The 20738-nt window shown below is 56.4% G+C and overlaps 3 protein-coding genes across 4 annotated transcripts; 2 read left to right on the forward strand and 1 right to left on the reverse strand.

The window, feature by feature from the left end:
* The first annotated feature begins 29 nt into the window (after positions 1-29).
* On the forward strand, positions 30-7826 carry SMCR8 (SMCR8-C9orf72 complex subunit). Its single transcript, XM_064390422.1, has 2 exons — positions 30-2508; positions 4454-7826. The coding sequence occupies exons 1-2, from the start codon at positions 179-181 to the stop codon at positions 4905-4907; spliced, it is 2784 nt and encodes a 927-aa protein (XP_064246492.1). The 5' UTR covers positions 30-178; the 3' UTR covers positions 4908-7826.
* A 1174-nt stretch (positions 7827-9000) lies between these two features.
* SHMT1 (serine hydroxymethyltransferase 1) lies at positions 9001-14723 on the reverse strand. Its single transcript, XM_064390423.1, has 12 exons — positions 14660-14723; positions 13275-13392; positions 12862-13007; positions 12464-12579; positions 12213-12373; positions 11972-12053; positions 11550-11762; positions 11203-11319; positions 10750-10872; positions 10444-10560; positions 10218-10328; positions 9001-9872 (listed from the first exon to the last, which is right to left on the reverse strand). The coding sequence occupies exons 2-12, from the start codon at positions 13365-13367 to the stop codon at positions 9703-9705; spliced, it is 1449 nt and encodes a 482-aa protein (XP_064246493.1). The 5' UTR covers positions 13368-13392; positions 14660-14723; the 3' UTR covers positions 9001-9702.
* A 747-nt stretch (positions 14724-15470) lies between these two features.
* LOC135281271 (chemerin-like receptor 1) lies at positions 15471-19059 on the forward strand. Of its 2 annotated transcripts, none has more exons than XM_064390006.1 (2): positions 15471-17649; positions 18962-19059. In XM_064390006.1, the coding sequence occupies exon 1, from the start codon at positions 16373-16375 to the stop codon at positions 17456-17458; it is 1086 nt and encodes a 361-aa protein (XP_064246076.1). In that variant the 5' UTR covers positions 15471-16372; the 3' UTR covers positions 17459-17649; positions 18962-19059. The 2 variants fall into 2 exon arrangements, with proteins under 2 accessions (XP_064246076.1, XP_064246075.1); XM_064390005.1 differs by lacking the exon at positions 18962-19059 and adding an exon at positions 17790-17935.
* The last annotated feature ends 1679 nt before the right edge of the window (positions 19060-20738 follow it).

Consider the following 20738-nt stretch of genomic DNA (forward strand, 5'->3'; position numbering starts at 1 on the left):
GCTGCGGGGCCGTGAGGAGGCGGCGGCTCCGGCCATGGCGGCGGCGTGAGGGGAGCGCGGGGCTGCGGCAGCGGCGGGGCCGGGCCGGGGCTGCGCCGGCGCCTCCCGCGGGGCCCGGCGGTGGCGGGGGGACCGGGGGCGCGTCGCTGCTCCATGTCGGTCCCGTCCTGCGGGAAATATGATCAGCGCCCCTGACGTGGTGGCCTTCACCAGGGAGGAGGAGCTGGAGGATGATCTGTACCGCGAGCCGCCCCTGCCCGAGGAGTACTCGGTGCCGCTGTTCCCCTTCGCCGGCCAGGGCGCCAACCCCTGGGCCAAGGTCGCCGGCTCCAAGTTCACCCGGGACTTCATCCTCATCTCCGAGTTCTCGGAGCAAGTGGGGCCCCAGCCCCTCCTGACCATCCCCGATGACGCCAAAGTGTCGGGCACCTTCGACCTCAATTATTTCTCCCTGCGGATCATGTCTGTGGATTACCAGGCGTCCTTCGTGGGGCACCCTCCCGGCTCTGCCTACCCCAAGCTGAACTTTGTGGAGGATTCCAAGGTGGTGCTGGGGGACTCCAAGGAAGGCGCCTTTGCCTACGTGCACCACCTGACCCTGTACGACCTGGAGGCCAGGGGCTTTGTGAGGCCCTTCTGCATGGCCTACATTTCTGCTGACGAGCACAAAATCATGCAGCAGTTTCAGGAACTTTCCGCCGAGTTCTCCAAAGCCTCCGAATGCCTGAAGACGGGGAACCGGAAAGCGTTTGCCAACGAACTGGAAAAGAAACTGAAAGATCTCGACTACACCAGGACCGTCCTGCACAACGAGACTGAGCAGCAGAAGAAAGCCAACGACAAGGGGTACTACACAACCCAGGCCATTGAGAAGGCCAACGAGCTGGCCAGCGTGGAGAAGTCGATCATCGAGCACCAAGACCTGCTGAGGCAGATCCGGTCCTATCCCTACAGGAAGCTGAGGGACTCTGAATTCCACCCCTACGAGCCAGAGTGTGCCCTGGAGCGGGCTGACATGGGCAGCGATCAGGACCCGACTGCCTCTGAGCCCGGTGAAACTCACCCCTACACCCACGTGCCATCCTACACCCCCAAACTCATCAAAGCCAAGTCTGCCAAGTGCTTTGACAAGAAGCTGAAGACGCTGGAGGAGCTCTGTGATGTTTATTTTTTCACCCAGACCCTTGACCAGTTGCACCATATCGAGAGGACTTTCCGAGGGGATGTGTGTTACCTCCTGACAGAGCAGATCAGCCGGGCTCTCCTCAAGCAGCAGAGTGTCACCAACTTCCTCTTTGAGGACGTGTCTTTCCTGGATGAAAAACCTCCTGAAAAACAGTACAGAGGCTGCCAGGGGCTCGGCCAAGATGCCATAGATGAAAAGTGCTCGGAAGAGTCCCTTGCTCCCAAAGTGATCATCAGCCTGGGCTCCTACAAATCCAGCGTGGAATGTGTGCCCATCAAGATGGAGCAGGAAATGGATGACTCTGAAGAACCCAAAATGTCTGAGTCCGTGGTGTCTGAGCCCCAGGAGAACCTGGACTACCTGGACGCAGATATCAAGGGCAGCATCAGCAGCGGGGAGAGCATCGAGGTGCTGGGAACGGAGAAGTCGGGCTCTGGGCTGACGAAATCCGAGAGCCAGGCCAGCCTGCCCGTCATGCCCAGCCCCCAGGCGGGCCGCAGCAAGGTGGGCAGCCGGCGCACGGTCAGCGAGGACAGCATCGAGGTGCTCAGCACGTGCCCCTCCGAGTCCCTCATCCCCGAGGACTTCAAGGCGAGCTACCCAAGTGCCATTAACGAGGAGCCCCACGCGGATGACGACGAGGGCGGCCTTCGCTTCGCCCCCAGAGCCAACCCACCCACCCAGGGCGACGTCTCAAAGCAGGAAAGCTTGGTGCAGGTGGACGCCGCCTGTTGCATCGGGAAGGAGAGCCCCAACTTCCTGGAGCCCCTGGGCGAGCTGGGGCAGAAGGCGTGCGAGGAGGACGGCGTGGTGCGGATCCCCCCGCAGCCCTACCACCGCCCGGCCGAGCAGGGGCTGCGCGGGGGCTTCCCCTGCCACGACCCCCTCTCGGGGGGGCTGCTGCCCTACGAGCTCGACTCTCGCTACCTGACGGGCAGCAGGGAGGTGAGTAAGAGCAGCCTGGACGAGTGCTCGGACTCCACCAGCTACATGAGCAGCGCTGCCTCCACGTGCTCCGACAGGACCCCGTCCCCCGCGCGCCCGGCCTGCGCCGCCGGGGACAGGCACAGGAAGAGGGCCGGGCAGAACGCGCTGCGCTTCATCCGCCAGTACCCCTTTGCCCACCCCGCCATCTTCTCCCTGCTCAGCGGGAGGACCCTGGTCGTGCTGGGAGAGGACGAGGCCATGGTCAGGAAGCTCGTGACGGCGCTCTCCATCTTCGTGCCCAACTGTGGCGTGTACGCCAAGCCCGTCAAGCACTGGGTCACCTCCGCTCTGCACTTGGTGGATTTCCAGAAGTGGAAGTTGATTGGACTGCAGAGGTAATTGCAAGGATGTGTTTGGTTTAGTAGGGTTGAAGTGTGTGGTAAGAACTTCATCTCGGAGGGGCAGTGGGTGTGCAGGGAAGGTCTCTTAATTACCAATGTAGCTGCCACGAATTTCTGCTGGTGGGATTTATTTTAGAAAAGGAGTAGACTTATCTCTGTATCTATCCAGTTAATGTTTAAAACATCTGCTGGGCACTTGCTGCCTGCCTCAGGTGAGTTTACTTGGCCAGGAAGTTTTTGCCTGGCAAAGCAGAGAGCAAACACCTGAGTCCTGCTGGGTTCCTGGGTGATCTGATACAAATGTTCCTGGAGTCTCTTATATGCTTTGCCATCTCCTACTGGAGCTCTTCTCACATTTTTAGCTGGAATTTTAGGGTAAATGGTCCAGTGCTGGAGGGGAGCCTATTGAAGAAGTGATGAGATCTGTAGGTCAGAATTGGAGTTCAGCCCCTCAGTCTGTGCTGGTGAGGAAGAAAGGTCCCTGGAGCTGTGCAGGAGCAGTGTTGGGATTGTAGGAAACCTCTCCTTAGGGAGAGAACTGTCCCAAAAACAAGTGCCCCTTCCCAACACCCAGTCCTGAGCTGTGGCTTCACAGGTTAGCTCATATTAGCAAGGAGTGTTTGCTCTGCTCAAGGGCCCTGCCCTTGTTGATGAAAAGAATTTTTTTGTGTGTTCCAGGATGTGTTCTGTGCCTTGGGTGCAGGTATGGCAGGGAATGGCCATTGCTGTCACCAGTGTGGAAAACATGAGTCAGAGTGGCAGACAGTGCTGAGAGCCAGGCTGGAACAGCTCCTGCAGGAGTGTTTGTAAACAGCAGGAAAATTAAAACACAGAAACCTCCTTTCTGAGCTGCAGGGTATTGTATTGCTGGGGGATGTGGATGGTGAAATTATCCAAAACTGTGAGTTTGCTCTCATTTCCATGCTTGTGAGGCAGGATGACAGCTCTGCCTACAGCTGCTCACAAGCTCTCTGTCTGTCAGGGAGGTTTTTAAAAACCCCAAGTGTTTACTCGTTGCTCAGTGTTTGTGGTTAGATGCCATTTTTATAAACAGAAATCTCTATTTAAGAACTGCCTGTAACATGTGTCAGTCATTTTAGCTCTCCTCCGTGGAATGTTAATTAAGTGTTCAGTTTAATGTGGGTGCTCTCCACAAACCATTTGTAGGAGAGCTCTGGGAAGGAATTTAGAGGCTGAGCTATTCATTCCAGTAAGGATCCTGTGTTTCCTATGTCCAGGTGCTGCCTGGGCACTGGGGCAGCCTCTACACCAGTTGAGGCTCCCAGTTTGAGGCTGGGAGCTGTATGTCAGCCCAGCAGCTGTCAGCACAAAGCATGGAGGAGCTGAAGGGTTTGCGTGGGCTGCTGATTTGCATTTCAATAGCATCAGGTTAAGCTTGGTGGGTAATTGTATCCTTGTGAGCTGTGGATTTGCACCTGAGTGACAAATAGCCAGGCTCAGCCACGGAATGTTGTGGGTTCAGGGTGGTTCTCCCTTTTAGGAAATTCAGAAGCTTCTGCTCCACTCAGGGCTTCGACCACCTCAGAGCAGCTCCCTCCCAAAGGGATTTGGGGGGAATGTGGAGCTGGGGAAAGGGGAGACTGCTTTGGGTTTCTGAGTCACATCGGGAGGCTCCCAGCTGCTGTGAGATGTGTCTGTTCACCAGAGGTGTGCTATGAGTCCCTCTGCGTGTCACTGAGGGAGGGAGCTGACCTCAAGTGTGGTGGTTTATGCTGCAGCATGCACAGTCCAGATCAGGGCACGTGGGAATCCAGGGAATCGAGGTTTCTTTGAGATCTGGCAGTCTGGAGAGCCAATTTAGCCGCGCCAGGCTTTATTCACCCACAGTGGTCTTGCACCAGCTCATGCAGGGCACGAACACACCCTGCTGCTTCACTGTGCCTGCCCTGCAGCCCTGACCTGTCTGTTGCTGTTGCAGGGCAGTGTCCCCTGCCGGGGTGAACGTGCTGCACGCCCTGAGCCGGTACAGCCGCTACCTGAGCATCCTGGACGCCGACAGCAAGACCCTGCGCTGTCCCCTCTACAAGGGCACCGTGGTGGCCCGGCTGGCCGACCACCGCACGCAGATCAAGCGCGGCAGCACCTACTACATGCACGTCCAAAGCATCCTCACCCAGCTGTGCTCTAAAGCCTTCCTCTTCACCTTCTGCCATCATTTGCACCTTCCCATCAGCGAAAGGGAGCCGGAGGAATCCGTTGTGAGTCGCAGGATGAACTTCCTAAAGCTTCAGCTGGGCCTCGCCAATGAAGATGTCAAAATCGTGCAGTACTTGGCCGAGCTGCTGAAGCTGCACTACATTCAGGAACCGGGGCAGGGGGGCAACCCCCTGCTCAGATTTGACTATGTTCCCAGCTTTTTGTACAAAATCTAGCCTTGCACAGGCCGCGTGCCCGCGTGCTGGGAGTCTGACAGAGCTCATCCGTGCTTGACATTGCCGCTGTCTGCAGTAGCTCTCACACATCGGGAAGGGGCCGAGGTGTTGGTGGCTCTGCTCTGCAGAAATCCTGTCTGTGGGAGTGCATTTCTGGGTGTTCCCTGTAGCCAAAAGCGTAGGTGTTCCATCACATAAACCATCAGGCACTCTGTAAATGTTAGAAGGGGCACTGTTAGAGTGGATCACGGCAGCATCCCGGGGGGTTATGGCATGAGGGGAGGTGGGCTATCTTGGGGATCAATACTGACTAGTGTGCAGCCCCCCGTATAGCACAGTGTCCTCCACGCCTCTGCCAGAACCCTGAGCACTGTCAGTCCCTTCATGGAGCCAGGGCTGTGACCAGAGGTGTAAAGTGAAGTTTTGTACCCACTGATGTGACTGTCACGGGAGTGTAGCTCAGAGCCCCCTGGCAGGGTGGCAGCTCACAGGTCTGTGCACAGCCACAGAGCATGGCGTCCCTTCCTGCACTGAGTTTCTGGGCACTTCCCAGGATAGGTCATCCCTGGGTGAGTGGGAGCACGGTGGAGGCACACGTGGTTCTCTCCAGAAAGGCTTTCCCAGTGTCTCCCAGCTTTGTTAAAATCAGGAAGGTGGAAGCAGTCCTAAGGCTGGTGAGCCCGAGGCGCCGGCCGCTGCGAATGTAGAGCACTGTGCCTTGTTCATTTGTCACCTCCGACTTGCTGGGTGTGGAGGGAGCCTGGGAATCCTCAGGCTGCAGGGAGCCTGGGAATCCTCAGAGCCTGTGAGGTCGGGGGTGGCTTTTTGAAGGCAAAAGGGAGCTGAAAGAGGGTGAGGGTCCTCTTTTTAGGTGCTTTTTGTGGTGGGGAAATGATGTGATTGAGCTGGAGCCACGCTGTGAGACAGCAGGCTGTACCACAGGCTGGTGAGGTACAAGTGCTCAGGAAAGATTGGGGATGAATGTACTGGATTCTATGTTTTATCCATAATAGTTTATTTTATTTTATTTTATTTTGTTGGGGAGTTGGCATTTGTGCTTTGTGGTAAAACAGGGCTGGCATTTCTGCCTGCTGCTCCTGGCTGAGCCATTGTCGTGTCCTGACTACCTCTCCCAGGGCTCCTTGGTGGCTCTGGATGGGGCAGAACTGCTGCTCTCTGAGCCTGGGTACTGAGAACTTTTCCTTTCAAAGCTTCTGTGCCATAAAGGAGGTACCACCAACGTGGTGACATTCCCAGGTCATTCCTGGCAGTGCCCAAAGCTTTGTGCCCGGGCACAGCGCTTCCTCCTGGAGTCTCCTAGGTGACACTGGGCCTGGGCTGCTCTGCCCAGTGCCATGTGGCACTAGCAGCTCCCAAGGGTACTTCTAAGTAAGAAAAGTCTTTCTAGGAAAGCTAATCTTGGTTTTAATTCTTTTTAATGCCGATTATGGGGTGAGAGCAGCTGCCATCATACAAGAGCTGATCTGTTCTTTGGTTTGTTGGGTTTTTTTTAACTTCTGTTTATGGTGATAATGTGAGGCAGCTTTGGAGGTGAATGTGATCTTCCTTCTGAGCTTGGGAAGTTTCTGTGTACAGCCTGGGGTTCCCCAGCATGGCTTAGACCCTGCTGAGACTTGCTGTGAGACCTGCACCCCTCCAAAACCATGTCCTGGAGGCAGGCAAGCTCCCTGGGGAGGCTGTCATTTTGCACCAGCATCAGTGCCTCAGGACTGTGCCACCTCCTTCTCTCCCCTGGAAAGGGCTCTCTGGGGTATAAATCAACAGGGCAGAAAAGTTGTTTTTAAGGTTATTGCTGTTTGTGGTGGCTCAGCCAAGTTGGCCTCGTGGTTCTCTCCAGAGGGATTTCCTGGGTCAGGGGTTGTTTGTGATGGTGTTTTGAGGTCGTGGCTGGAAGCAGTGTGGTGTGGCCTTTGCTGAGGGTGAGCTTCTCACCTTTACAGCATGTTCAAAGCCCTTTCCTGTCCTGCCTGTGCCCTCCTGTCTCATGTGAGCTGAGTCTGCTGGTGAAAGGCCTCTGTGGCTGCTTCCTGATGTGACTCAAGGTGCCCCTGAGTGATTCATGCACACCCAAATTCCACAATAAAGCTGAGGTGAGATTCCCTGGGGTAGATGAGCAATGCAGGTGACATCAGGTAGATGAAAGCTCCCAGCATCCTGCTCTGGAGCAGTGCTCAGAACAGGAGCTTCTTTCCTGCTGAGAAACCACCCAGTGCTGTTTGGGTTTAAGGAGGGAGGGAGGGACAGACTTTTTTCCTGCTGACTCACGTCTTCCTCCAGCATGGAGTGGGAGAGGTGATTTGTGGTGGCTCATCTTAGAGTCACAGTGGTCTCGACCTGTGGTGTTCAGCTGTGCTCATAAATTGATAACTCACTTCTTGCTCCCTCTGTCCAACCTGTAGTATCAGATACTCAAGGCTGTGTTGAGCAATACTTGCACTATCACCTGTCTGACCTGCTTCACCTCTCTGCCACAAAGCAGCCCTGACTGGGGAGGATGCCCCGGGGGCTTGGCTGGAACATCACCCAGTTCTCAACAGGAGCTCCGGGATTATCTGCAACTGGGAGCTGTGGAGAAACACGCCCTGGAGTGCTTGTCCTGCTCTCAGCAGTGTGACCTCTGAACTGGAAAAGGGGGAGGTGACACCAGGCTGTGGCACCTCTGGGCATTTGGAGCCCTCTCTGCTTGTGGTGGCACAAACTGGGGGGATTCTGAGGGCAGCTGGTGTCTGGGAGTTGAGTTCCTCTTTCCTCTGTAATTTCTCTGTCTCTGTTCTTCTGCTGCTGTACAGTACAGATCCCTGTATTGGCACTTTAGGACTTTCCCCCATCTCTGGTGTGGCACCTCACCACTTTCTGATATTCACAGACTAACAACAAGCCACAACCTTTGCACTGACAGCTCCCACCATGACGTGTGTGTCGTTGTCTTGCCTGAGCCATCCTTCCACGAGGAGCAGGGCGGGTTCCTGGCAGTGGCAGTGCCATCCTCACCAGCCTTTCAGCTGCCAGAGCCAGCGGTGCCCTGCATGGCTGTCCCCTGCTTCTGTGAGTGCTGCCAGCCCAGCATGAACCCACTCCCAGCCCTGCTGGCTCCCCCCTCGCTGCCAGGGAGAGGAGGTGTCCACCTGACTGAGAATTCATCAGAGCAGAAGCCTCCCCCAGCCAGCAGGGAGGGCTCCCATTTCCCACTGCTGCTCTTCCCAGCTGCCAGCCCCTGCTCTGCTCTCCACTACCCCCCTGCTTCCAGCTCCCACCCCAGGAGGCTCAGCCATAGCTGTAGGTGATCTTAACCCTACAAAGGTTTCATTTCTCAGAGAACAGTGCTCAGATTTCCTTTCATCTGATAGCAATCACTTCTGAGCAGCTCCACAGCTGCCTTGCCTCGGCAGGGAGGAGCTGCCTGTACTCTAGCAATATTCACCGTGGTGGGGGGGTGGGAGAGGCACTCCAGGGGTGGGAGCTGATGGCTCAGTGCCCCCAGGCCAGTTCTTTGGGTTTTATTGAGTGTGAGGGTCCTGAGCCCCCTGGGCTGGTGGTGGGGGCCAGCCCACACTGCAGATTCTGGGAGCTGGGCCAGACCAGGACTTAAAGGAGCACGGTGAGAAGGCTCCTGGAACAGGGTCTGAGGGAATTCAGGGAGCTGCCCAGGCTGCAGGAGAACACCTGCCCCAGAGCACAACGTCAGAGCACCAAACTGCACCCCGAAATTGGGGGGGGTCACAACCCCCAGGCACTGCTCCCTGAGAGGGACTGAACTGGAAGGCAGAAGCAGGGTACCCGGTCCTGCCGGCAGCACGGTGCTGGCACGGGGATGGGGCTGGGCTTGGAGCTGCCTCTGAAGGCTGCCAGGAGGCTGTGATGAATTCTCATCCTATTTTAAAAGCACTGTATCCTATTCCTGCATGTTGAGTTCCGTGTGTGTGCCTGTGCGTGCCGAATGCTTGCGTCAGTAGTTAGGGCGAGTGTGACCGGGAGAAATCCAAGAAGCATGTCTCAGTGTCGTGCTGTGTTACTGCACAAGAGTTTAACAGATGTTAACACCAAATGACTAGTCTGAGAAATGTACTTTTAAAAAAAAAATATTTATTTGGGTTCAGATATTTTTGAAATACAAAAAAAAAAAAAAAAAAAAAAAAAATTGGTCGTATTTTTTAAAGCTTATAATTTTTGTCGTAAGTTGTGGTTAAATTCTTAATTTTACCGTGCTTATTAAAAAATGGTTCAACCTTTGTGCCAAGGGCTCTGAGAAAATACTGGAGGATCTGGTTAGGATGAGATGGTGATCCCAGGAGGGATGTTCAGGACAAGGTTTGGCCTTGTCGTAGCTGTGGAGGTGGCAAGGCACATAGGATGAAGGGGAATCCTTGAGGCTGAAACTAGGGGGACTTTTAGTGGCTGTGACATTCCTGGTGAAGCTGGAGCCCCTGTCTCTCACACTGCCATGGGCAGGGTGTCCAGGGAATGTGGATAGACCAACCTACATCTCATCTGCTGCTCCACAGCCAGCAGGAGCTGGCCCTGAGGTGAGGGTGACCTGGTGCTCAGTGACACAGCAGTGAAGGGCTGGTGTCCCCACAGGGATTGTACTCATGGGGTCCCTGCGCCCCACATGGGAGGGGAAAGGGGAGTAAGAGCCAAAGGAGGAGCTGCTGCTGCAGTTCCACAGGGAAGTGCTGGGAGAAGGCACTGGGGTGTTGGTCTCAGGCTGGGCAGTGTGGGTGTGCCATGATCCCAGGTACTCCATGGCTCCAGGGGCAGGCATGGCTGTGTCCCTTTACAGGACAGGCAGCCCCGGGAGCGGGAACGTGGCTGCAAAGGCTTCTACCTCTTCCTTCAGTGCCTTCAGCTCCCCACGGTATTTTGGGTCCTCCAATTTGTCCTTGAATTCCTTCAGCGTGGCCTTGGGACTCATGTCCTTCTGCACACGCAGAGCCAGCTCGATCCCTGCCAGGATGGGAGATGTCTTGGTCAGCCCTTTCAGCTGCTGCAGCCCACGGCTGCTCCCTGGGACACAGCCCTGCTCCCTCCCTCCTTCCCAACTCAGGGACTTGCTGCCCAGGGAAACAACCTGGAGCTCCTGAGGACAACTGGGAGAGAACTGCGAGATGGACAACGCCTGCAGTGGAGAGAGTTTGGCTGCTCCCAGCTGTGGCCAGATGCCCTCCCACACACCCAGATGTGGAGGTAGGATGGCTATTCCTCATTTGTGGGTGTGCTCCCTTGCCAGCTGGTGCCTCCTCACCCAGGGGAGCTGCCCCGTTCCAGGCTGGAGCTGGAGCTGAGGCTCACCTTTGTGGATGTACTGGGCCACCTTTCGGAAATCGTCCTGCCGGAAGCCGCGCGAGGTGAGAGCCGGCGTGCCGAAGCGGAGGCCGCTGGGCCGCAGGGCACTGACATCACCTGCAGCACAACGAGGCACCCGTGACCACCCCTGGCACCAAAACCACCACCCGTGGGATTCCAGCCTGGCTCCTGGGGCGGAGCAGGGGCTGGCAGAGCTGGTGGGATCCCTCACCAGGGCATGTGTTCTTGTTGCAGGCGATGGAGCAGAGCTCCAGCACCCGCTCGGCCCGGCCGCCGTCTGTGCCTTTGCTGCGCAGGTCCACCAGGATCAGGTGGTTGTCAGAGCCCCCTGCAAGGAGAGGGGTTTGGTGGGGTTGGGGAAACGTTGCTCCCGCAGGAAAATTCAGCAAAAGAAGGCTTGAGATCTAACAAGGGGTGAGGAATTGCACCAACACAGCCCTGCCCTTGGTGTCCTTGAAGAGCTGCCCTGGTCGGAGCCCGGGGTCAGCCCCATCCCACTGCCAGGATGTGTCCTGACCTGTGACGATGTCGTAGCCCATCTCCATCAGTGCTGATGAGAGTGCCTTGCAGTTGGCCACCACCTGCTGCTGGTAAGCCTTGAACTCGGGTGTCATGGCCTGATGCAGCGCCACGGCGATCCCTGTGGATAGAGGGAGGCCAGGGTCAGGTTTGGGGGGCTCCCACCAGCACAAGCCACACTGGAGCCAAACAAACTACTGGACTGATCCTTCCTTTCTCCTAACCAGGCTGGTGGCATCGCCATGAGCCAAAACACACTATAGGACAGGCCTGGTCACTCCTTGGGCAATGCTGGATCAACCAGCTGCCTTTTGCCACAGTGTCCCCAGGCTGTGAGCCCTGCAGGGCAGCTGGAGCCCCCCGTGCTGCTGCTGGGGGTCAGAGCCCTGCCAGGACACCTTTGCCAGCTCCCTCTGCCATGCTGGAGCTGGCAGCCAGCCTGGCTGCATACCTGCAATGGCGTGGTTGTGTGGGCCTCCCTGCAGCCCTGGGAACACCGCCTGGTTGATGAGGCTCTCCAGGTTGTAGAGGGTCTCCTTGCCTGTCTTGGGGTCCACGCTGCGGGTGCCTGTGAGACAGGGAGGACATGGTCACAAGGCAGCACAGCCACCCTTCTCCCACGAGCTGCTTTCACCCCCTGGCTGCCCACAGCAGGCACAGTGGTTGTTCCTCTTCAAATCTGAAGAGGGAAGCTCCCTGGACACTCCCAGGATCCTCCTGCCCTCCCTCCTTCCCCGTTAGAGCGGGAAGGAGCGTTAGCTTGCGGCGTTTCTCCCGGCACCCCGGCAGGTGGGGCACCTTTGCGGTAGAAGATCATGCCGGCCCTGCAGCCCCGCAGGGTCTTGTGGGTGGTGGTGGAGACGATGTCGCAGTGCTCGAAGGGCGAGGGCACCACGCCGGCGGCCACCAGCCCGCTGATGTGCGCCATGTCGGCCATGAGGTAGGCCCCGTTGTCGTCGGCGATCTTCCGCATGCGGGCGTAGTCCAGGTTCCGCGAGTAGCAGCTGACACCTGCGGGGACAGGCGGTGAGCAGGGGACAGCAGCAGATGTGCAGGACCCTGGGACAGCCCAGCAGGCTGTACACAAGCACAGTACACAACCTCCAACCTTCCTCCTGGCACTGCAGCGTCCATGGGTTTACGGGTTTGCTGCTGGCTTCAGGGAGCCACCCCCACCCCGGCTGTGCCAGCAGAAAGGTCAGTACAGGTGTGATCCTCACCTGCTATGATCAGCTTGGGGTGGAAGAGCCGGGCGTTCTCCTCCAGCTTGTCATAGTCGATGTAACCAGTCTTGGGGTTGACCTGGGAGAGGAAGAGGAGGGTTCAGCCACCTCGCTGTGTGAAGATCAGCTGCAGTGCTGTCCTCCAGGAGGGAGTGCTGGCAGCCTGGTGCTGGTACTTTTAAGAGGCACCAACACTTATGATAACTGCATCCTGGCTCTGGCTGGAGCAGCTCTTTACCTTGTAGGGCATGGACTCGAAGAAGACAGAGGTGGCAGAGATCTTCTTCTTGTCTGTCATGAAGCCGTGGGTGAGGTGGCCGCCATCGGGCAGGTCCAGCCCCATGATCCTGCCGTGGGGCTCCACCAGGGCCGTGTACACCGCAAAGTTTGCAGGTGACCCTGCAGCGAGAGCACACCGGGCTGGTTATGAATGCTGGGGCACACAGGGGCCTGGGCAAACTGTCCTGGCTCTCCTGAGCACCCCAATACCTGAGTAGGGCTGGACATTGACTCCCCACTTCTGGGGGTCGAGCCGGTAAGCCTGCAGGGCTCGCTTCTGGCACAGCCTCTCCAGCTCATCCACAAACTCTGTCCCACCGTAGTACCTGCAGGACAGGACAGGGCAGGGCTAAAACCAAACTCAGTACTCAGAACAGGCCCTGTGACCAAACTGGGGTGATGCCCCTTTTGTGCAGCCACAGCAGATGTCACCCTGCTAAAATGTGTGGCCAAGAACAGGCTGAGAAGGTCAGAGCCTGTCCTGAAAGAGCCTGGCTGCCAGCACAAGGACACTGCTTCCTTCTCTGAGGTGAGGCCTGGCAGGATGGGGGGTTCCTCTCCCACCCTGCCAGGGTTTGGGTTGGTGGGCCTTAGCCCCAGCCCCATACCTCTGTCCTGGGTAGCCCTCAGAGTATTTGTTGTTCATGCAGGATCCCAGGGCTTCCAGGACTGCCCGGCTTGCAAAGTTCTCCGATGCAATTAACTCCAGCCCCAGCCTCTGCCGCTGCTTCTCCTTCTTGATGATGCTGTGCACCTTTGGGAGAGGAGAGAAATGGCTTCAGCCATCTCTGCACAGAGATGTGGATCCTCCACCACGGGGACAGGTGCTGGAGGGCAGAGATGTGATCCCTTCTTGGTGCAGCTGATCCCGAGCAGTCTCAGAGAGGGCACAGAGGATGGATGGGTTCCAGCAGCCCAGCCTTGGACCCCACCACGTCCTTGGCTTGACAGGGTCAGCATCCCCACGGCTGGCTGGGGGATGAATGAAGCAGCTGGGCAGGAGCCAGGAAGGGGCTCTCACCTCGGGGTCGTTGGTGTCCAGTGGCTCCATCACCATCTTGTTGTGGGAGGCCCAGAGCTCGGCGCTGGGGAGGCCCTGTGTTGAGCTCGCCATGGTGCTGCTGCTGGGTCTGAGTCACCTGCCAGGGGAACAGGGAGTCTGTGGGATGCAGCAGGGCTGGGTGCCTCCACACCTCCCTGTGTGCTGCCTGCTGCCATCCCATGTATTCCCTGAGAACAGCCATGGGCTGTTGGGTGAGGAAAACACACAACCCTCAGGCTTCCCCTGCTGATTTAAGATCAGTTTGTTAATTCCTGTGCTTTGATAATGTCTGATACTCTCCCATCACCACCCATCCCTGAGCTCCCCCTGCCCAGCTTGGCAGTGCCTGATGTTTAATTTCAAGGGCAGTGCAGTGCTCGTACCCACAGATCTCAATTTTAACACACGCTGTGATGCCCAGCACGCTTAAACATCTTGGCTGCTTTCCCTTGGCAAAACCCCAGCAGGTCAGAGTCCTGCCCCAAACCCTGACTGAAGCCTCTTGTGGAGCTGAGAGGCAGCAGCTCTGCCTCTGCTGGTTCCATGGCATGGGTGATGCCCAGGCCTGGCAGGAGCCCTCTGGCCCAGCTGATACCACTGCTGCTTTTGGGGAAGGAGCAACAGCCTGGCTGCTGCCTTGGCAGAAAACAATGCATCTTTTTACTCATTAACCCCGCAAGGACGGGTGAAGGTCCGTGAGCAGGTTATTAAGCAATCCCACACGGTTTCCTTGTGCCAAGCTGCCAAAGTCCATTCACGCCGCCCAGCAAGGGCAGGGATGCCCAGCCACGCTCTGGCCCAAGCCCAGGCCTCACTGGCAGGGTGGGAATCCTCGCGGCCCGAGGGGCTGGGCTGAGCAAAGGGCTGCGAGGGGAGGTGCTCTGGCTCCGAGCAGGATGCAGGTGCTGCATGTCCCCCAGCCCAGGCTGCTGCAGCAGAGAGGGGCACAGCTGCCGTTCCCAGGCACGATGAGACGCCCCACAGCTGCCACCTCACCTGGAGCCCCCCATCCCCGAAGCTCCATCTCCGCCGCGTCCTGCACCCCCTGTATCCCCACTCCATCACCTCCCGAGGGGCTGGTGACGCGCCCCTCTGCTCTGCCCTGCCCCGCGTGGCGGGCACCGGCGCTGCCTGGCCGCTGTCCCCCGCAGCGGGATGGCGTGCCCCGGCCCTGCTCTCCCCACGCCGCACGGCCCCGGTCCCTGTCCCGGTCCCTGTTCCCTGTCCCTGGTCCTGGTCCCGGTTCCTGTTCCCGGTCCCTGTCCCGGCCCCGGTCCCTGTTCCCTGGTCCCGTTCCCGGCCCCGGCCCCTGTCCCTGTTCCTGGTCCCTGTTTCCTGTTCCCGGTCCCGGCCCCGCTCCTTACCCGGTCCCGATTCCGCTACCGCGCGAATTGCCCGCGCGCTACCATAGCCCAGCCGGGCCCCGCCCCCTCCGCGCCGCCACCAATCAGCGCCGCGCTCCTCCCCGGCGGTGAATACGCTCGGGAAGCATCTGGACCAATCAGCGACGCGCACGGCCCCCTCCCCACCTCCCATTGGCCAGCGCAGGGGCGGGGCTGGCGGCGCGGCCCGCACGTGGCGCACGGGTGACCTTGGCCGCGGCGGGGCCCGCCAGTGTCACCCCTGGGCTGTCACCCCTGGGCTGACACCCCTCCTCTGCTGCCACTCCTGTGCTGTCACCCCTGTGCTGTCCCCCCTGTGCTGACACCCCTGGGCTGTCCCCCCTGGGCTGCCACCCCTGTGCTGACACCCCTGTGCTGACACCCCTGTGCTGATACCCCTGGGCTGTCACCCCTGGGCTGCCACCCCTGGGCTGTCCCCTCTGTGCTGTCCCCTCTGTGCTGTCACCCCTGGGCTGCCACCCCTGGGCTGTCCCCTCTGTGCTGTCCCCTCTGTGCTGTCACCCCTGGGCTGTCACCCCTGTGCTGTCACCCCTGTGCCGTCACCCACAGCTCCAGCCCTGCCTGCCCTGCACCCCCAGATGCTTCTCCGCCAGCCCCGCGGTGTTCCCAGTGTCCCATGTCCCCCATGGGACACCCCAACACCCCGCAGCGGGCAGGGAGCATTTCCGGGCACCCCCAGAACCCCCCGGCCAAGACGGTGTCTGCAGGACAGCAGGTGTGCCAGGCCCTGGCACAGGCTGGGCACGTTGTGCTGTTGTGGGGAGCAGAGCTGGCCCTGTCCCCCCTCATGGCAGGGCACCCCGGTGCCCAGAGGGATTTTGGGGTGCTCAGGAGGGAGAGCTGCCAAGGGGATGAATGGTGCAGGCAGGAGAGGGGCTGTGTTTTCCTCATTCATCAAATCTGAGTTAGTGGGTGGGCTTGGCCAGCCAGCCCCAGGAAACCTGCACCCCCTGGGGCTTCAGGGGTTAAATCAACACACCACAAATTGAGGAAGAAGATTAGGGAATAAGCGATCCTACTAAATTCCTCGTGATCCCAAGCCACGGGAAAATGGGGTGAGGCAGTGTGAGTCACCCTGGAGAGGAGCAGCACAAGGGGATCAGGCAGGAGGGGAGACCACCCGCTGTGGGCAGAGCAGCCAAGGATCAGCGCCGTGAGCCTGCCAGGACCTGCCAAGGCAAGTGCCAGGACCAACAGGAGAGAGATGAGGAGAAGGGTGGGCAAAGGGCCTATGGTTACACTTGGATATAGCTCAGGTGTTGGTCTGCACCTCCCTGGAAGGGGCTTGGTCTGTTAATATCACTGTTACCATTCTAATAGCTTTTGCTGTCATGATTTGTTGCTGCTCATCCAAAGAGGATTGGTCACACTGGGGGATCTGGGTTTCCATGGTTTTGCTGCTGGTCCATGCTGGATTGCTGCTGTGGGCTGGTGATGAAGGTGTTGTTCTGACACACTGACATCAACAGCAAAATTTGGGTTTCTCTGGTCGAGGTGGTTTCTGTGAGGTGCAGCTGCACATGCTATAGAGAAGGACTTCATATTAATTATAAATTCATTTATCTAATCTGGCTTTTCATACGCATATTGTGTACAGTTGCTCGCAAAGATTTTCACCTCTCTCGAGCTGCAGATAACAGCTCTGTTGTGATTTCAGGTCTTGGCTTGCTAGTGATGGACAGCACCTCTTCTTCCCCTTCCCCCTTCTCTGCCAGCTGCCCCACGGAGCAGCCTGACAATGCCACTGACCATGACTACTACTCTGGCCTGCAGAAGACCATGCACATCCTCTCCATGGTGGTGTACAGCATCGCCTGTCTGCTGGGCGTGTCAGGGAACGGCCTCGTCATTTGGATTGCAGGCTTCAAGATGAAGAAGACGGTGAATTCCATCTGGTTCCTCAACCTGGCCATAGCTGACTTCATCTTTACCTTTTTCCTGCCCCTCAGCATCGCCTACACCGCCCTGGGCTTCCACTGGCCGTTTGGGAAGCTCCTGTGCAAGCTGAACAGCACCATAGCCTTCCTCAACATGTTTGCCAGCGTCTTCCTCCTGACGGTGATCAGCATCGACCGCTGCGTTTCCGTGGCCTTCCCCGTCTGGTCTCACAACCGCAGGAGCCCGGAGCTGGCGGCCAGGATCGCGCTGGGGACGTGGCTCCTGGCTGTCCTGCTCAGCTCCCCGTACCTCGTCTTTCGGGACACCGTGGTCAGCTCCAGGAACGTCACCAGCTGTTACAATAATTTCGCGCTGTCTGACGATTACACGTCGGAGGCGACGCGCAGGCTCTGGAGGATGCGGCACAAAGCGATGATCGTCACGCGGTTCTTGTGTGGGTTCCTCATCCCCTTCATGGTGATTCTCATCTGCTACAGCGTCGTGGCTGTCAAGCTGAAAAGAAGGCAGCTGGCCAACTCTGCAAAGCCCTACAGAATCATCATCGCTGTCACAGCCTCGTTTTTCCTCTGTTATTTCCCATATCACGTCTTCTCCTTGCTGGAAATATCCAACAACTCTTCCAGCCATGAGATGAAACTGGCCCTTTACATAGGGATCCCTTTGGTTTCCAGCCTCGCTTTCTTCAACAGCTGCATCAACCCCATCCTGTACGTCTTTGTGGGGCCGGATTTCAAGGAGAAGTTTCGCCAGTCCATCCTGTCGACCTTTGAAGGGGCCTTCAGCGAGGAGTCGGTCCTGGGCAGCCTGACCAGCCGGCGCAAGTCCAGGTCTGCTTCGGAAGTGGAGGTCCTGAGGGTCTGAGCAGGGGCTGGTGTGGAAGGGGCTGTTGTTTTCTCTGCAATTTCCCTCGTTCAGAGCTCAAATCACGGGACTGGGCACTGTGAAGGGCTGCACATGCTAACGAGGTGTGATTTTGTGTTTTGGAGATGTCTCAAATATGCTATGATTTAACACACAATGGGGATGGAAGAACTCTCTGGAGCTGCAGCAAGGTGGGTAAAAGCAGCATTTTACTCCTTGTGCCTTTTGACTCTCATGTATGGAGCCTTTATAGAAAGAGGGTTAAAGCAATGGCTGTATGTATTTTTGTAGGAAATGGAATAGTGAGTAAGACACTCTTTTCTCTCCTCAGACAGGACAAATCAGTGGTCGTGCTGCTGTTACTCAGAGTTGATGTATTTCTGAGCAACGCTTGTCTCTGTTTGTGTTTGACATGTTTCCAGCTCTTAAATAGCAGAGATCTGATACATTGTGCTGTTGGTGAATGAATATTGATCCCAAATAAACTTGTGTAAAACATACCCATCCTGTTGTGTTGCCTGTGGGATAAAACACTTGATCCAACCATCACCAAGCAGGTTCATCTTTGGTAAGAGAACAAACAGATAAAAAGATTAATTATCTCGAATTTGGAAACAAACCACTGGTATTAGCAGCAGCTCTATGAGTGAGGCAGACAGGACATGACCTGGGTGTGAGGATTTGCCTGGGGCACAAGGATCTGATTGCCAGACCATGGTAATGGTTTATTGGGGTTTCAGGCCTTCTCCAGTGATTGGGAGAAGAAAGAAGTGGCTGAGCTGAGTCTGGCCAAACTTCATGTTTGCAAGCTGTTCAGGATGAAGAATTTGGGGACTTTCTTACAGGCTTCATAAGCCTCTGGAACTCCTAGATTTTTGCGAGTAGAAAATGTCAGTCACAGAATAGGGAATGACAGCACGGAGGTGTTGTCATTCCAGCCCATCCTCAGCAGCTGAGCGAGCAGGGACTGTATCACACCTCCTTCTCCTGCCCTACCCATTTCACCTGTAGATTAGTCCAACCTCCAATTGTCCTGTTCGTCCTGTCAGAAACCTGCCTTGGAGGCTCCCTGCTCCAGTGGCTGGAAAATCTCTGACTCCCAGCTGGACTGTAGGAATTTACACACACCTCACTGTTCTGTATGGATGATGTTACGAATGAGAGCTGTCACTTGAACATGTTGGGGATTAATTATGGGTCTGCTGGGCTGTGCAGTATTGAATGAAGGCAGTGATCCTGAAGGCACACATGCACTTATTCATGCACAAACCCGCTGAGAACAGGGAACGTAACACGACGACCATACATCAAGCTTGAGTGAACAGATTTAACCTTTGCCACAAATTGCTGCCTGTCATGCAGATAAAACTGCAATGTTTGCCATGCAGCACGTAACTCTGGGGCTATTTACCTGCACCTGGTGGTAAACTACAGCATCGATTGCCATGTCAAGGTTTTGCTTGACCAGGTTTGCTGTTTCTGGTTTTCCTTATCTGTTTGCAGAGTCCACATAATTCCTTGTGACAGGAGTCTCCACGGGTGTTGGACCAAGGCCTTGGACTCTTGGCTTGCCTCTCTCCTCAAGCCTGGCAGCCTCGAAGGTCAGGATTTGAAGTGTTGACTGGGTTTATGGTAGGAAAGACAGCAATTTTCTAGGTCATTTGGAGATCCAAGGTGGGTACAGATTCCCATGGGACAACGTGGTTTAAGTGAAGCAGAGCATCTGGATGATCTAAGGAATTACCACTGGAAAAGCCGTAGGTAATGGAGCAGGATGAGCTTGGGATAGAGATGGACTTGTCATCCTGATTCTGATCCCTGCCCTTTGTGCAATGGGAAACTGTGCTGACAGCAAGACAGGCCAGGCTGCCACGGGACTGCTTCCAAGATAAATCTCCCATTGTATCGAGTTCCCTCATGCTCAGACTATCTCATTATCACTGGCATAATTGTCAGCCCCTCATTCCCAACCAGGAGGCAGTTCATTCTCTCTGATATTTCCATTTGCCATATCCTTATCTAGAAAAGCTTGAATGAAAAAAAAAAAAGGGGGAAATACTTTCCAAGAGGCAATCAGAGGAGGCTGAACGGCTGCTTTGGCAGCTGCTGCCCCCTCTGACGCAGCTTTGCTGTCAAGGCTCTTTCACATGCCATGGGAGGAGTGGAACAGCCTGAACCCCCAGTATTTGCAGTCATTGAGAAAGGTGCTGAACCTGCTGCCCAGCTGGGGTGAGGCCTCATTGGCCCTGCAGAGGGGCAGATCCAACAGCCCCTCCCCTACAAACAGCAGGCTGGGGTGGGCAGAGCCACTGCGGGGTTTGGGGTCCAGGCACTGAGGTGTGTGTGGTTCAGGTTGTGCATGGGGAGCCTTACTGAGAGAACAAGCAAGATTTTAGTGAGCATTTAAGTCAGGGATCTCGCCACAAGCAGCTGTTGCTGACTTTCCTTGGAGGAGAGATTATTGCAGGTAACTCTGGAGGCAGAGATGTCAGGGAGGAAACCAGCCAAGGAGGATGTGGCAAGCGGTAACAAAAGAGGAGAAAGTATTTTCTCCCTGGGACCTGGATGAGATCAGGGAGATAAAAAATGGGCTCAGAATAGTTATGAGGAAAGAGGAAGGAGTGGGAGCCTTGAAAGTACCAGCAGCAGGATAGTGAATGCAAATGAATGGGAGGGACACTGCAGCAGGTGAGGAAATTCTCATTAAGAAGAGCTTAATGAGACAATAAAAGCCTCTGGGAAGCCTCCCAGTCCCCACGCCTCTCCTCTGGTGAGACTTTCCTGGTGAGTAAAATTTTTAAGTGTCCCACTCTTGAACTTGTTTGATAAGGTCAAAGGCAGTATACAGAAGTCTGAGAGCAGAACCTCTTCCAGAGCTTGCTGAAACCAGGCAGGAAGGAAATAATACAGTGAATTAGAGGAGAGATTCTGGTAGAAAGCTTCTCTGTCAAGGAGATGTCGGTAATAGTGTCAGTAAGTGGGGTGGGGTGGGCTGAAGAGGCCTGAGTAAGGCTCAGCCTTTTTTTGGTGTAGCAGCTGGGTGAGGGTCCCACTCCCAGTATGAGCATTAATCTGCTGCTGGTCCTGGTCAGAACCAAACTGGGGAGGACACAGAATACACTTTGCTGCCTCCCTACACCTCTTCCAGCTCCTTTTTAGTGTATGGGCCAGGGCTGGTACCAAATCTTTCTTTGCACCCCACAGTTGTGCATGCAAAGTGGAGGACCTGCCCTCATATGCTGAATTCTGCTTTAATCCTCTAAGCTGCTCTGCAGTGGCC

This window comes from Passer domesticus, chromosome 15, assembly GCF_036417665.1.
Source record: "Passer domesticus isolate bPasDom1 chromosome 15, bPasDom1.hap1, whole genome shotgun sequence".
NCBI classification, from domain to species: Eukaryota; Metazoa; Chordata; class Aves; order Passeriformes; family Passeridae; genus Passer; species Passer domesticus.